The sequence below is a fragment of the Leguminivora glycinivorella genome, chromosome 26 (assembly GCF_023078275.1).
Source record: "Leguminivora glycinivorella isolate SPB_JAAS2020 chromosome 26, LegGlyc_1.1, whole genome shotgun sequence".
NCBI lineage: Eukaryota > Metazoa > Arthropoda > Insecta > Lepidoptera > Tortricidae > Leguminivora > Leguminivora glycinivorella.
In genome coordinates, this window is record NC_062996.1 from 4450117 (window position 1) to 4466077 (window position 15961).

At 36.4% G+C, this 15961-nt stretch overlaps 1 protein-coding gene across 1 annotated transcript in view; it reads right to left on the reverse strand.

Moving 5' to 3' along the window:
• Positions 1–6742: 6742 nt before the first annotated feature.
• The window catches only part of LOC125239841 (phenoloxidase-activating factor 2-like), a 35778-nt gene continuing 26559 nt past the window's right edge, over positions 6743–15961 (reverse strand). Inside the window, 2 exon segments of the mRNA XM_048147560.1 lie at positions 6743–7875; positions 9161–9325. Of these exon segments, the coding sequence (XP_048003517.1) occupies positions 7699–7875; positions 9161–9325 (342 nt within the window). The 3' untranslated portion in view covers positions 6743–7698.

Consider the following 15961-nt stretch of genomic DNA (forward strand, 5'->3'; position numbering starts at 1 on the left):
GGGATTTTATTCCTAACAGTTCATAGTTCGTGAACGATACAAGCCTAGCTAGTAGCTTATAAATGCTTCCATAAATACGACGGACATAAAAGTTTGCCTATCCCTATTTATCCACCAGGCAAGCAAGATGTTTTAGGGCTCATTTAGGCGGTACGAGAACTCGCATACGAGTTTTATTACATTGCGGTATTTGATGGCTGTGCAAAATTGTATGTAACCTCAACAGCCCGCAATGTAACTTAAATCGCATGCGAGTTCGCACGCCGTCGTTCGTAAAACCAAGTAAAACTTACCGAAAATATACAACGACCACCTCCTAAAATGTGTTTGATTAATTTTTATGTGTTTGATTATTAAGTGAAACAACAACTTTTAACTATACATTTATTGTATAAAAATACAAATTCAGTTGATATTTAAAAAGAAAACATTTTTGTTTGCTTTGTAAATTTTTAAACATTTGCACTGGCTAACTAATTAATCCAATATTTTCTAACCTAATGAGATAATTAAAGTAAGTAATATTCACTACTTAATTTCTGTATTTATTTATATAGATAGGTATACAGCCAAAGTATTAATAATTTGAAATAGTTTTTTTAGTTAAGCCACCAAAATTTGTGTGATTACTTTAATTTATGACCTTTATAACACATTAAGAAACCACCTATTTTTGTGAATGATACTTCGTAGTAGCAAAAAGCGGACTAATTAAATCAGTTATGACACAAGCAATAAAAGGACAAGTGAAGTTATGGTTGTTTTGTATATACATTATATGTTGAAACACTATGAAAACTTAAGACGGATGTTCAATATTTTACTAGCACAAATCGGAGAAATGCCATTCGGCTACGGGGCCTGATGTCGTGGGTTCGATCCCCGGCAGTCGAAATGAACTTTTTTTGGTTTTTATTTTTATTTTATTTTTCTTTTACCGCCTTTTTACCCCCTTTATTTAAAATATTGTTTTTTTTTTGTTGTATATAACATTTTATTTAATGCTGTGAGTGATTTAGGTACAGTCAAGATATTTAATTCCCTAGCCATTTTAAAATGTTATTAGACACATGTAATGCAATAAGGTCGAAAACTGTATTTCAGTATTAGTATTGATTGAAGGTAACCTAAGGTTCAACATCGTTCCTCCCCGCAACCGCAATACTCTGTCTTAGCTAACCATCGCTAGACGTTATGCCCTTGTAATAAGGATTACAAATGTACAGTGACAGTTGTCCGGTATGACTCATAGATTTATATATTATTAAGCTAGATTGAGTTGTTAGGCCAAAAAGTGTGTCCACATGAGAGGGTAAAGTTGAGGCTGGTGTCCCTCTCGCACTTATTGCCACTGTCAAAATTATTTGAATGACGTCATCACTGTCATTATTTGGGGATACCAGTCCATATTCAAAGTTACTACCAAATCTACTAATACCGAATTAAAGGTTTTTTTTAATTGCGCAAATCTTTGGTTTTATGGCTTCATAATAATGACTTACCAATTCGCTACAAGGTATTAATATCCTTGCCTCGATATAATACAAAAATCGGTGTCCTGCCGTTTCGCCAAAAAACGTTTCGTCAAATTTCATTTCCCAATAATCATATCGCAATAGTTTCATTTCCCAAAGTATTGTTTGGCAAAGATATGTTTCGCAATGAATTTGTTTGGTCAAATTATCATTTGGCACAATTTTACTTTGTCAAATTTTATTTAGACAAAACTTTATTTCGCAAACGTTTTTAATGGCAAAACTTATATCCCAAAAACATGTTTGGTCAAAATTTCACATCGCAAAGTTCGAAAATATTTAGGCATATGCATTTCCATTTCTACGGGATCGTATTTTACCGAAGATTTTTTTGCCAAATTTAACTTAAAATCTGTCAAATGATAATTTCAGTTTTATTCCCAAGTGCTTCAGTTGGACAAAAAAAGGTTACTCATCTTTATTTTTGTCAAATTAATTACTAGACAAAATTATTTTGTCAACTATTTTTTTTTGTCAAAAAATGTTTCTACAAATTACACCATGCAAAGCCACGTTTGACAATAAATATTACAAGGCATAAATGTAATGTAATAATTTTATTAGTATTATAACAGAAAAGTCGTATGTGACAAAGTCAGTTTACGTGCGACGACGAGCGAAGCGAGGAGGAGCGTGTTAGGTTGACAATGAGCAAACCGGAAATTATTTTTTAAAGTAATTGAAAATTAATAGAACATAATGGTCTTGAAAACATCAGGTTTCTTTTTAATAAAATTTATCCGGACATGTAAGTGAAAATGTCGTCCTTGACATTTGCAGCAGGAGGAAAAAAAGTACGACATACAAATTATTTCACACAAATCTTGGACACAAAGTATAAAATCAACCAACAAATTTCCAGTGCGCCACTTAATTACAATATATTGGGAAATGGAAAGTTTGCCTAACAATACCTTTGACTAAATAATATTTGGTAAAATGAAATTTGGCCAAGTAAATATTTTGGGAAACAAATACTTGCCAAAAAAAGTTTTGCTAAATGTCAATTTGCGATAAGTTGTTTTGCCAAACGTTTATTTGGGAAATGATAATTTGGGAATAATAGTTTGGGATGTGAAACTTTGGGAAACATTTTTTGGCGAATCGTCAGTAAACCACAAAAATCATTTAAGAAGTTTATTAACTTAGTTATCATACAGGTAAAAACAACACTACTATACTAATCTCTTTAACACTGGTCACACGTGCGAGAGGGACACCAGCCCCAACTTTGACCCTCTCATGTGGATACACTTTTACTATCCTAATAAGAACGTTTTTCTGCACCGGTGATAAAGTTCAATTTATTATGGCAAAAAAAGTGTGAGCTCAGTCCCTATTGAAAGTCCATGGTATGACTCAATGAAAAATTGGCTAAATAGTAATCGGAAAACAAGCAAAAAGGGTAGAATATATTTCTATAAGTTATTTCGTTGGATTACATTACAAAATGAATGTATAATACATTATAATACTCGTTGTAATTGTATAGATTTAAATAAATAATTTTATTAGTTCAAATTAATGACCGTCAAGGAACAAAAACTAATTGAGTCGCTATTAGACCGTTTTCACATTATCCGATCCGATAACGGATGTCGGAAGGATATCAATAGATGAATCCAAGATTCCGCCTGTAATGTATGGGATATCGGTCCGACATCCGATATCGGATCGGATAATGCGAAAACGCACTTAGGTCTACACTTTACACTTTTGAAAACCAAGATTAATTAGAGTCTGTTGTATGGTCGGTATGTAGTGTAAATAAAAGGTCGAAAAGTAGTAGGTTCTTTCTATACTTTTTGCTATGTATTTTATATTTCAATAGGCAGGCTTCTGTACCCATATTACAGTACTTTCAATATGTGCTATCCTATAATTAAATTCGGACACTCGCGTAGACACTTTTAATATTATTTGAATGGCATTACCAACATTAAATCTCCTTTTGAAAATAAATTTTAAAGAATATCCCACTATCAGATCAGAGCTACTGGTATTTAATTTAAAACAAATGCCTATAATAAATAAATCCGATTAACCTTTGGATTGTCTGCTGTCGAATTTAATTATTGGGTTGGTAAGAAAGTAATGAGCGATCGATTGAATTCCACATAAATTTTTTGAGAGAGTTCTAGAATCTTCTATGGTCGAAAGTATATAAAGGGCGAGTCGCACAGTTTCTCGTCAGTCATTCACTAGCTGTCGCCGAGCTAATATAAGGAAGAAAATGGACGAATTAAAAGTGCATGTAAGGCATTGCTTACTATATGAATTTCAGTCTGGCCATTCAGCCGCCGAAGCAGTGCGTAATATATGTCAGCGTGTTGCTCCTGAAGTTGTGTCTGAGGCCACGGCGAAACGATGGTTCCAGCGTTTTCGTAGTGGCGACTTTTCATTATCAGATCAACCTAAGTCTGGTCGACCGGTGAAGATTGATGTAGCCAAATTAAAAACCTTAATTGAAGGAGATCCGAGGCTAACGAGTCGTACTCTTGCTACCGAGTTAGGCTGCTCTCATGTCACCATAGAAACACATTTACACGAGTTGGGAAAAAACTACAAATACAGTATTTGGATACCGCACGAACTTGATAGAGATCAACTAAACCGCCGTGCCGATATCTGCATACAACTTCTGTCTTTTCGCCGCACATTCAACTGGTTGGACCATCTTATCACTGGAGATGAAAAATGGGTCTTATATATAAATCACACACGCAAACTTCAGTGGCTAGCTCCAAACGAAAAAGGAATAGAGGCACCAAAAACAGAGCCTCACCCGAAAAAAGTTATGCTGTCCGTTTGGTGGGATATTCATGGTATTATTCACTGGGAACTCCTACCAAGTGGAATGACTGTTACCGCATCAGTATACTGTAATCAGCTTGAAAATTTACACCAAAAAATCTGTCAGAATCGTCCACAGCATGCTAAAGTTTTTTTCTTACACGACAATGCTCGCCCACACATTGCAAAAGTGACTCGGCTAAAGCTATTGGAGCTAGGTTGGAAAGTGATACCTCATCCACCGTACTCTCCAGACTTGGCACCTACGGATTACCTATTGTTCAGATCGCTAAGCAATGCCTTGAATGAAAAAAAGTTCGATGATCAAGCCCATCTACGACAGTACATAGCTGAGTTTTTTGAATCTAAACCTAAGAACTTCTTCGCCGATGCTATTCATTCTTTACCAGAACGATGGAGACAAGTAGTAGATAACGAAGGCCGTTATATTTTTGATAAATGATTAAAATAATAAATTAAATAAAAATTACAATATTGGTTATGATCCGCTCATTACTTTCTTACCAACCCAATATTTTCATAGAAAATATTTTAATTTGTATCCTTCCAGCTCGAGATTCTTGGAAGCCCTGTAAATTTTTCTTTGTGACAACAAGATTTGACATGTCAGGAAATTTACACATACATGACATTACATACATTTATTGTAATAAACGTAGTACAAGTGACCAAGATAAAGATGATACAGTAGGGTATTTTTAAAGTTTATGTAATAAAGAAATAAAATTGCGGCCTTTTTTAGGTATTTCTATTTATGGAATAAATTGGAAATATCTAATACCTACACACTTATTATATATTGGTAGCGGCTCCATTCGTTCAATATTCGTTCGCAATCCATTTTGACATTTAAGTCATTTGAGCATATTATGACAAAAGGTATTTTGTTTGATAAAGAGTTTTTAGTGTGTCGCAGTTCCATTTGCAATTTTGATACTTAGGTCTTTATACACTAAGTTGGTTATGGCATGAACGTTTTTTTCCTAAGCAGATAAGAAGTTAACGTTATTAGCATCAACAAGAATGTTATAAATGCAATTTAGACCCAGATTTTTAAAACATTTTTGTTATGAATTGTGCGTCCTTGTATTTAATGTCATTGCAGTAGCTTGAACTTATCAACTTATAATATAAATAAAACATTAAAAAAATTAATTAAAAAAGCTGTAATATCTACGACCTACGTATGCGACGACTGAGATTTGAACCCGTGACCTGTGGCTTGTAAGTCTAACGATAATCGCCGGGGCTATACCTGGCCGTGACATATGGGTCGAAATTAGACTTTGCATAGCTTTCGCGTGTTTGTAACAAGCGTTGCTTCAACGATTCTGAAGAATGGAAGAATACATTTCACAAGATGACGGAGATCTGTCAAATGGTAGAAGAGAAAAACATGAGATAGATGTATGTACTGACAAGTATATACTCTTTTCGACGACTGTCAAATCGCATGCCTAAAATAAATATGTAATTTTTTAAATTACTTTGGACTTTATTATCGGTGGGAAACGTCTGTTTTTAATCTACCTAAAATATTACTTATGTAGAAATAGGCATGTAATGAGGAAGAACACTCAAAGGATACGACAGATGGCGCCACCCTATTAGTCCGTGAAACGTGAGAGTGTGAAGCTGATAATTGTGTGTGATGTTTTTTTCTCTCTCTCTCACATATGAATGACAGTGACATGCCTAGACTCTTGCATAGGCGCCGCCTGGCGGGGTAAAATGTCAGTGTTCCTCCTCATTTACGTTAATGTGTAATAGAAGAACAGAATAAAAAGCATGCGACACGGCTCATCACCTACTCTCGGCCCAGCTCCACTGGCGTGGTGGTTTGCCATATGGATTCCTAAATGTAAGACACTAAGGTCCAAACCAAACCACGCAAAAAATGTAAATATATTATTAAATTAAAGTATTAAATAAAGGTCAAACTTATTGGGTGGATTATCATGCTGTTAATATTGTTAAATAGGGACAGTAAAAAAGTCCAATGTAATTACCCACAACCTTAAGATATTTTTTTCAAAGTTGTCCACCCCACTTTTTTTTTGGGTTTTGGAATTTTTTATGTGGTGTCCACTCAGAATCGCGAGTTATTTCAATCCTAATAGGAGAAAAAAAGGTTCCCAAGGTTTTCTTCCCCTTTTCGTTACCATTTTTTCATACATTTTGTATGGCGGTAACGGAATGGAAGGTTTGAAAAATATATGGAAATCTTGGGACATTTTTTTTCAGACAGACAGATTCTGAGTATGAATCGCGTAAAAATACCCATGTTACAAAAAAAGTGGGGTGGACAACTTTGAAAAAAAAATGCCCCATAAGCAAAAAAGTGAATGCACATTTTTGACACTTTGACCGCATCTAAATGTATTATTAATACCATGACTGTAGGTGTATGTACACACCTATTTGTGTATATTCATATTTTTTAAACATCATAGATGAGACTTGAACTCACGGCTTCTGGAGTGGTACTCCAGCGCTCTGCCATCTGAGCTACTAAGTCTTCATCCATAGCGAAAATTTCCACCTCATAGATCGATGGGAGCTGTAGCGACATCTACCGTAAAAGTTTTGAATGGTTCACGGTTATTTTCATTAGACTTATATCGACAGCGATATAGACCATGATCCATGATTACCTTTTTGACCTTTTGATTCTTGTCGAGCTCTCGATCTTTCGCTTCAGTTGCATGCATCATGATCCATGTGTATATCAGAGATTATAATGAACCCCCTTACTTATTCATAAACGTTTACTAAAGTTGAAAAGTCGATAAATTTCGGTTATTCCTATGTCATCTACCTATCTATCTATGTCATACCAATTCGCTGGAAAGGGACAATCGATTATAAACGGCTTATTAACTTTAGTAAATAAAGTTTACGAAAAAGGGTAAGCATATATACCTACATATAGGCTGTCAAATTTTCTAGTTATAGAACTAGAAAGTATGACAGCTGTGAATGTGACCAGCGGCACACCAGTGGTAACGCTGAAAGTGAACGCAGCCGACGCGTGCGAAGGAGGGTAGATCGCGCGCTGTCTACGCAACTTTGACATCCACCCGCCTTCGTCAGTTTTCCGTGATCATGATGCATGCAACTGCGTCAAAATATCGAGAGCTCGACAAAAATCGAAAGGTAATCACGGTCAATATAAGTATAATGAAAATAACCGTCAATCATTCAAAACTGTCATTACAACAGCTGGTATATAGAAATACCTTTCTCCAATCTAGTCGTAGAACAGTGGCACATTGACGTAGACGCCTGGTACCGAGTCACCGCAGTCGATGTACTTAGTTAACAACTTGATAATTATGAGACTAGCCTATTATTTGAAGGTATAAGAGCTGGTACCGAACCCTTCGGCGGCCATCTTCTCTCCAACCCAGTCGTAAAATTGTGGCATATTGACGTACACGCCGGGGACAGCGTCACCGCAGCCGATACCCCACGCCACCATACCGTAGATCGCTAAACGAAGGGACTCCTGACTTGGGTCCACGTTCTGAAACAGAATGATATCTATGGTCACCACTGTATGTGTATAATAAAGATAAAGTAACTAGGTCAGAGGATCGCAGGTCAATGAAACCACTAAATTACTTAAATAAATATACTGGGTGTGGGTCTACACTGGTGACTAAATCCAGCAGCGAGGCGGTCTGGCACCAAAAGATCAGCTCCACGTCATAACCTGCGAGCTCCGTGGGGCACGGCAGCTCCTGGCCACGCCCGCGAGGGTTCTATACTGTGGGTCCTAGGGGCGCTACTCCGCGATTCTATCGCCGCGCTACAAGTACATGCTGGCGGCCGCGGGTTCGCGGCCTAATCAGGTTCGCACTTTCTATTGTTACTTTACGTTGCGAGTTTTTTTTAAGGTTCATATGCGTTGTCCCCGTGTGAATGGCTAATAATGCTTAGTTAAATAGACATCATGAATAAAATAGGTAGTACACTCTTTATAGTATAACATAACATTTTATCTGAGTATTAATTCGTTTTAATCCATAGGCAACCCTAACGCCGACGCTGCGCACGTGCGGCTCGTTTGTTTGTTAGAATTTTGTAGGCATTTAAAAGGCGGCATCTCGTGAACATCAAAGCAGTGGGCCTTCTGTACTTGTACTATTATATATTCTGTGGTATAACTCAAATTGACTCGGTGAAAAAGGGCATTTGACGCGTGATTGTAGCTAGATGTCACTACAAATAACCCGCATTAACTGATGTATGGCGTTACAACTCTTGTCTTGACTTGTTCCTCTATGCCCCATACGACATTTAGTTCTACTAAATATATGTATAGCACAGTACCTAAGGGCGTTCCTGAATAAAGAGCCTATAGGATACACGAGATCCTTACCCGCCATGCGCACATCCGCGAATGGTGCATGAAGTCTGAGCCAAGTCTTCCTCAGTTACTATTACGGCTCAGCCACGACATTGGTCTAAGCGCGACAGCGGTGAGCGGCGGCCATACGTTGGAGCGAGACACAGCGATGGGACTTTCCATTCGCACGTATGGCTGCCGCTCACCGCTGTCGCGCTTAGACCAATATCGTGGCTGGGCCGTTAATACTTCTGGACCCAGAGGAGTTCCTGCACGAAGAGTGTTTCAACTTACCCCTATAGGACACACGAGGGACGACCCCCCGTCGCCCGCGCAGGTATTATTCCCCGCCTCACCCCCCGCACAGGTTAGCGAGGGGTGTAGCACGAAGTGGAAGCCGAGCTTATTCAGTCCCTTCTGGACTAAAGAGACCTCGTGCAGGAAGAGTGTCTCAACTTACCCCTATAGGACACACGAGGGACGACCCCCCGTCGCCCGCGCAGGTATCTTTCCCCGCCTCACCCCCCGCACAGGTTAGCGAGGGGTGGAGCACGAAGTGCGAGCCAAGACGAGTCTTCCGCAACTCCTTCTGACATTTGTCACGAGGGACCCATGGAAGTTCCACCTGTAAATGTTAGTAAAAGAATAAGTTTTTTGAGTTTTTTCGCAAGAATCATAGAGGAACATAAAAGGGTCATTATTTCAATGCATGAAACTGTGTTCAGACTTGATGTACAGAAAAGTATACGTAGTAAACGATATTTTATTAACTTTACGTGTTTATTTTGTTAATACTATTATCGTCCAATAATGTTTTTTAGAATATTGTAAGATATTTTTCTGAAATTGCCGATTTACGTAATAAACATCACGCTACGTGGTCAGTTCGAATGAGACATCGTCTACTGCTCACTACTGTTAAAAATACATATTTATCAAAAACGCAATGTTAACTGTATATACTTATGTGGAAGTATGTTGGCTATATGTAAAACAAAAGCACAAAAAATACAGCAATGATGAATATCAATATTGACATGATTTAATTTGTTCCTAAAACCATCATCACTCTCGTGGTCACTCATATTTAGTAATAACTTTGGCAAAAAAACTGGTCACATCGTAGTATTTATACGTTTTAAATACATTAGCAACACTGATACTCTGCGTCAAAAGTTTGGTAAATAGTTGGACACCGATGACGGACATCATTTATGATTAATAAAATGATCTTGTATCTTGTCAAGTCTGTGTCAAAGATCGTGCGTCACTTTTGTTGACTTAAGTTTAGGTAAGTGTTTAATTATTAAATTATATTAATATGCTTAATTCATGCTTTCTGGGGTTAATTTACACGTCGACCATGTAAGTCCGTTATAACTTAAAAACTATTCAGTATAAATCCGTTAAAGCAGACTATCGTCACTTTCGTGGTCGTCACTTTTTCGTGATCCGTCACTTTCGTGGTCAAAAGTCACTTTCGTGGTCGGACACGAAAGTGACTTTTGACCACGAAAATGATGCATCGGGAGATGAATTTGTTAAATTTAATTATTAAATTAAAGTTCTTTGTAAGATATATGCTTATAATACTTTGACATGTGTGACACCTATATGTAGAAATAGTACGAAGTGGTAAATACTAATTATTTTGGTGATAATTTATAAAATAAGTTTTACAGTTCAATTATGCCAAAATGTCTGAAAAAATTTAAACGGATGCCAATGTCATTCATAGCAGAAGTAAGGTAGTAAGCTAGAGAAAGGTATTAAATAAGAAAAGAAAATGGATTATTATTTAAAAAAAATACTGTTTAAATACCATAGCTGTGTTCACGAGAAGATACTTACTTCTCGTGAACAAAGCTACGCGAAAAAAAAACTGGAGGGATCGAGCTAAACGTTACGGGGATAGAATAAAGCAAAACAAACCAAATATACTAAAAGAGTTATAAGAGAAGAAACGCCACCTTCAAGTGAAATATCAGAATATAACCCGTCCACTTCGCGCGCGTCTGCGGGTAAAAAAGCTACTCTTAAAAATCGCAGAAAATTAAAACACGATTATGTAGATTATTTAAGGTGGCTCGCTTTCCATACAAAAAACATCTACCATTTATTTAGTCACCGCACACTACAACTAAATAAAACTATGCGCATACATCTACTATACATTATCCGTCGTCGCGGTAGTGAATGAAATACATTGTTTCATACAGAAATCATGGACAAATCCATGTGAATTTTTTATTAATTTTACGTAAATGTGCGTGCCAAATTTTGTGTACAGACACAGAGCCGTCATATTTCGCGCATTTTTAGTTGACATTGTCATCAGTGACATTTGGCTCTTGACAAGTAATTATTTAAAGATATTGGTTTAGTTAACTCAAGCAGACTCAGAAATAATGACGCATTTTGTCAACAAAGATACATATCGTGTATTTCGTCACTGCTAATGTAAATCGAAATGGCGTCTCGGTCAAACGACCGACTATGATGCAGAAGATCGTGGGTTCGAGTCCGTTTTTCGTCCGAAGTTTTTTTTAATCATTTGAACATTTTGAACTTTTATGGATTTATTAAGTATTTTTCATTTTTTTAATGGAATATTTGACTATATACTATATATTGCTTTACTATTTTTTATTTTCATACAAAAATACAATACAATCCTTTATTATGTCTATTGTTGATAAAATAAAATATTACACGTCTGGTATAATACATTATGTACATAGGTCATAGTGTGGGCATAGTATTAGTAAAGTATTGCATTTACTGAGCTGGTTGACCTATGTTATTGTTGTGTGAATATTTTTCTTCAACAACTAAATGGTTATATACAAGAATATGGGTAGCTTTTGCACATTGTAATTTTTCCTCAGTGACCCGTTGACCACGAACGCTGTAAAGTGTTTGAAACATCGGGATGAATTTTAAACTCATACTCATTATACGCGATTTAATCCGTTTTCATAGTTTTTATTTCATGAGTAACTATCGCGGTAACTGAAGACAATATTAACTAAATGGTTACAAATAATAATTATCATCAATATATCTGTCACGCTTTGGCAAGTATGTCAGGTCCAGGTCAGTTGTCTTATCCACGTGGATAAGTGATAAAATTGGAAGCATGATCGCGTGATAAATGATAAAAAATCTGGCCGTCCCTATAATCGCACTTACTAATAGTTCGACAGGGACGGCCTGATATTTTATCGTCTATCGCGCGACCATGCTACCCGTGCTGTACTAGCTTTTGCCCGCGGCTTCGCTTGCGTTAGAAAGAGACAAAAGTAGCATATGTCACTCTCTATCCCTTCAACTATCTCCACTTAAAAAACATGTCAATCCGTCGCTCCGTTTGGCCGTGAAAGACGGACAAACAAACAAACACACATTATCTTTGGTGAAACAACGAATTCTTCCACTTCAGATTATAGAGTAACCAGCTTTTCCCATTTATAATAAACTAGCTTTTGACCGCGGCTTCGCTCGCGTAAGAAAGAGACAAAAAGTAGCCTATGTCACTCTCCATCCCTTCAACTAAATCCCCTTAAATAATCACGTCAATTCGTCGCTCTGGTTTTGCCGTGAAAGACGGACAAACAAACAGACACACACCCTTTCCCATTTGTAATATTAGTATGGATTTGACATTATTATTTATATTTAAATAATTATATATGTATAGCCCAATTTCGTCGGTAACAGCGTGTTATGTAATGGCGTCGTTGGAGAACAGTCGTCTGTCACGCCGTGAAGGTGCGTTCGATTCCCAGGATTCTATAAACTTTTTGTATTTTTTTGGATATAAATTTCGTATTTTTTACTGACCGAGCAAGAATGGAGAGCCGAAGGTATCAATTTTATCTCAGAGAACATATTGATTTTTTTATTGTCATTTTGATTTTCTATTTATTAAGTTGAGATATAAAACACAACTTTTAATACCCTCGCTAAATATAATATTTTATCGAAATTAGTCCTTAGATAAAAAAAGTCCACTTGAGTTTTTAAAGCATTACGTTACTCAGTTAACTATTGCATTTTCATTTACTAATTTAAGATTTCAAAAGCGATTTGAATACCCTTGCTCCATCGAAAATAAACAATTAGAAAAAAAAATCATTCGAATCGTAGTTTAGAAACTAAAATTTATCTATACTTTTTGGAATTTTTTAAAATATCAGATTAGGATAATTATGTTAGAAATTCTGAGTTCGACGAACCCAAAAATTATTACCATGTAAGAGAATAGGTTTTTAATCTTTTTTGTGGAAAACGCTCAGTAACTACTGTACGAGTACATATACATTTATGTATAATAATAAAACAAAAAATAGTGTCTCATAGTGTTGTGTTCCTGCCAGTGAGTAAGGCTGCCAGAGCTCAACGAGGGTGTGGGGTGCTGACGACGGGAGGACTTACGGAACTAATTTGTTCCGTCTATTGTCCTTTGAGTCGTCGGCAACCCAAACCCTCCTTTGAACTTGTACACTCCTTTTTGCTGTGCACACGCAGTAAAGGGGAGTGTACAAGTTTCTAATGGGGCGGCAACGCGCATGCGACACTCTTTGAGTTGCAGGCGTCCATAGGTTACGGTGACCGCTTTCCATCAGGCGGACCGTATGCTTGTTTACCACCGACGTAGTATTAAAAAAAAAACAGAGAAAAAGTCCTGGATTCGAACCCAGTACTTCCATGCAAATCATGCGATGGCACGTATTTACCGCAAGGCTATTTAAACAAGCTGTCGCCGCGTGAAATTATCGACTAGAAGGAATACAAAAACACTGTTTGTATGTGTGAGTGGTACTTAAAAATAGTGTAAAATAGTAAATTTATCTACATTAAGGGGATTAACGTTACAATGAGAAGTTGAATGTTTGTTGTAATACGTCAATTTTAATATTAAATGTTCGCGAAGCATAATTGAAAGTATATAAATGCCTGTACGACTCCACAAAAAAATAAGACTGGTAATTTGCAGATTAACGCCATCTAACGCAGCCTGAGCTTCGGGTAACCTAAGCGAGCCACCTTAAGAAGAAAGGTGGACTCTTAAAAATCGCAGAAAATTAAAACACGATTATGTCGATTATTTAAGAAGAAAGGTGGAAATATTAGACACTAGATTGGCAAATTTAAATGACAGATAAGAGAAAAACAACAAAAAACAATTTGAAAGAGCAAAGAAAATCTTAAAAAAGGAAATAATATGAAGATCAAAACAAGATACCCAAGGAAAAACGAAATCGATTAGTAAACTTGGATTAAATAAGACATGGTTAAGATTTATTTAGAAGACATCGATATCTGTAGATATCTGCTGGCAAAAAAGAGAAAATAAGCTTATTAAACAAATACACCGTAACGTTCTGGAACAACCCGATCACAGGAAAACCTTTACTCGGAAAAACCTTATTCGAAAATCATCTAAGTGACAATTCAACTGAAAGTCGGGATGTTTGATATGAAAGTGTACAACATGCATACCATACCGATCTAAAAATAATAGGTATCACAATTAAAACAATATTTGATTCAATTACAGTGATTAAATTCAGACGTTAAGGCGTAGACTAAGTTGGGTAACTAAAGTGATGATTTGAATTCGTCACTTTCGTGAGCAAGTTATTTTTATTTTTTTTAATGAACGTGCAATGTTTATGTCAAGTTCATTGCTACCTGACTGATTGCAATCGATGGTTCCTAAATCATGTTATAACTGTAATTTCTATTATATATGTAAAAGGCTTAAAATCTGATTAAGTGTTATTTTTCGTGGTCATCATGGTCACTTTCGTTACCACCAAATATAGTTTTTTTGAGTTTTTTTTACTTAAATAATTATTTTTGATCTCTAACACCATTAAAACTTTGATTTGTATATCTGACTACATGCATAATAAACAAAAAACTAATCAAAAAGAGCATTTTTGTTTTTGAACATTTTTAGAACCCCTTGAAATAATGACCCAAAAAGGTTTTGATTACCGGTCAGTGAGTTGGTGAGTGTTAAAATTAGCTATTTTTACGGGGTCATATTTCAGGATCTACTGAAGAATTATCTATGAAATTTGGCATACTGCTTTAGTACTACATAGTATATGATTACGTAGCTAAAATTTTATCTCTCTGTACTTGCAATAGGCACTGAGCAGCAGGGGTAGGGTTGCAAATAGAAAAAAAAACAAATGTTTTTTTTTCAGAAATTTGAAAAAAAACCGAGCACCATGGTTTTTTTTCTAAATATGTTTTTTTTTTCAGATAACAAATAATTCGACAATAACGGTTTTTCGTGAGTTATAATGTGTTTCAATCAATAACGTACATTTTAATTCGATTAACATTTAGTATACAAACGTTTATTGGGGAATCCCCGATGCGGCGTGCAGCGTGGAGAGGCGGTGGTGTTGCCAACAGTAAGTAGTGATAACTACAAACTACAGATTTCGTAAATGTTACTTTTAGAAGACCAGAAATTAAAGTTATTTGATTAAATTCGTTTAATAGTTAACGTTAAGTCTAAAAAACCGTATAAAAGTATAAACTGGTTTGCAAATTTTGAGATTTCGTACATTAGAAAAAAAAATACTCCAGAAAAAAAACCGTTTTTTTTAATGTTTTTTTTTTCAAGCCAGAAAAAACCGTTTTTTTTTGCAACCCTAAGCAGGGGGGTCAAAAGTGGGCCTGCGCACTGCCCATAGATCGTGTACATATTGGAAACTGACATAGGCATGATTTTGAAGACAAGAACCTCCCAGTTGGTTCTAAGGTTAAAGAAGAATAAAAGTTGATTTGATTCGTCGTCTCTTCTTGAGCACCACAGCATATTTGTCCTTGTCGTTAAACTAATGCCCCAGCCTATACTCTAGCAGCGGGCGCGGGCGGGGGAAGGCAGGCTACATCAATATACCTGTCTCTTACCTTCTTGAGCAGCTCAGCATATTTCGTCCTTGTCAATGAACTCTTTGGCTGCAATTGGAAGTAGCGTGTGCACAGACCAACCCCTATAGACATCCATTACAAGACGACTCGCGGTCGCCAGCCTTCCTAGTATTTGCACTGATATAAGCGCGGGCGCTCGCCGTGCCCGATCAGTAGCGACCAAGTAACAGACCCGAAAGCAGCGCGTGTTTTTCGCAGTAAAAAAATTTAAGAAGGGTATTTTGATGTCTTAAAGATGTCCACCTGTAGTGTGGAAAGGTAACAAGAAGCTCAAATTTAAAAACAGACGTCATTACATTCC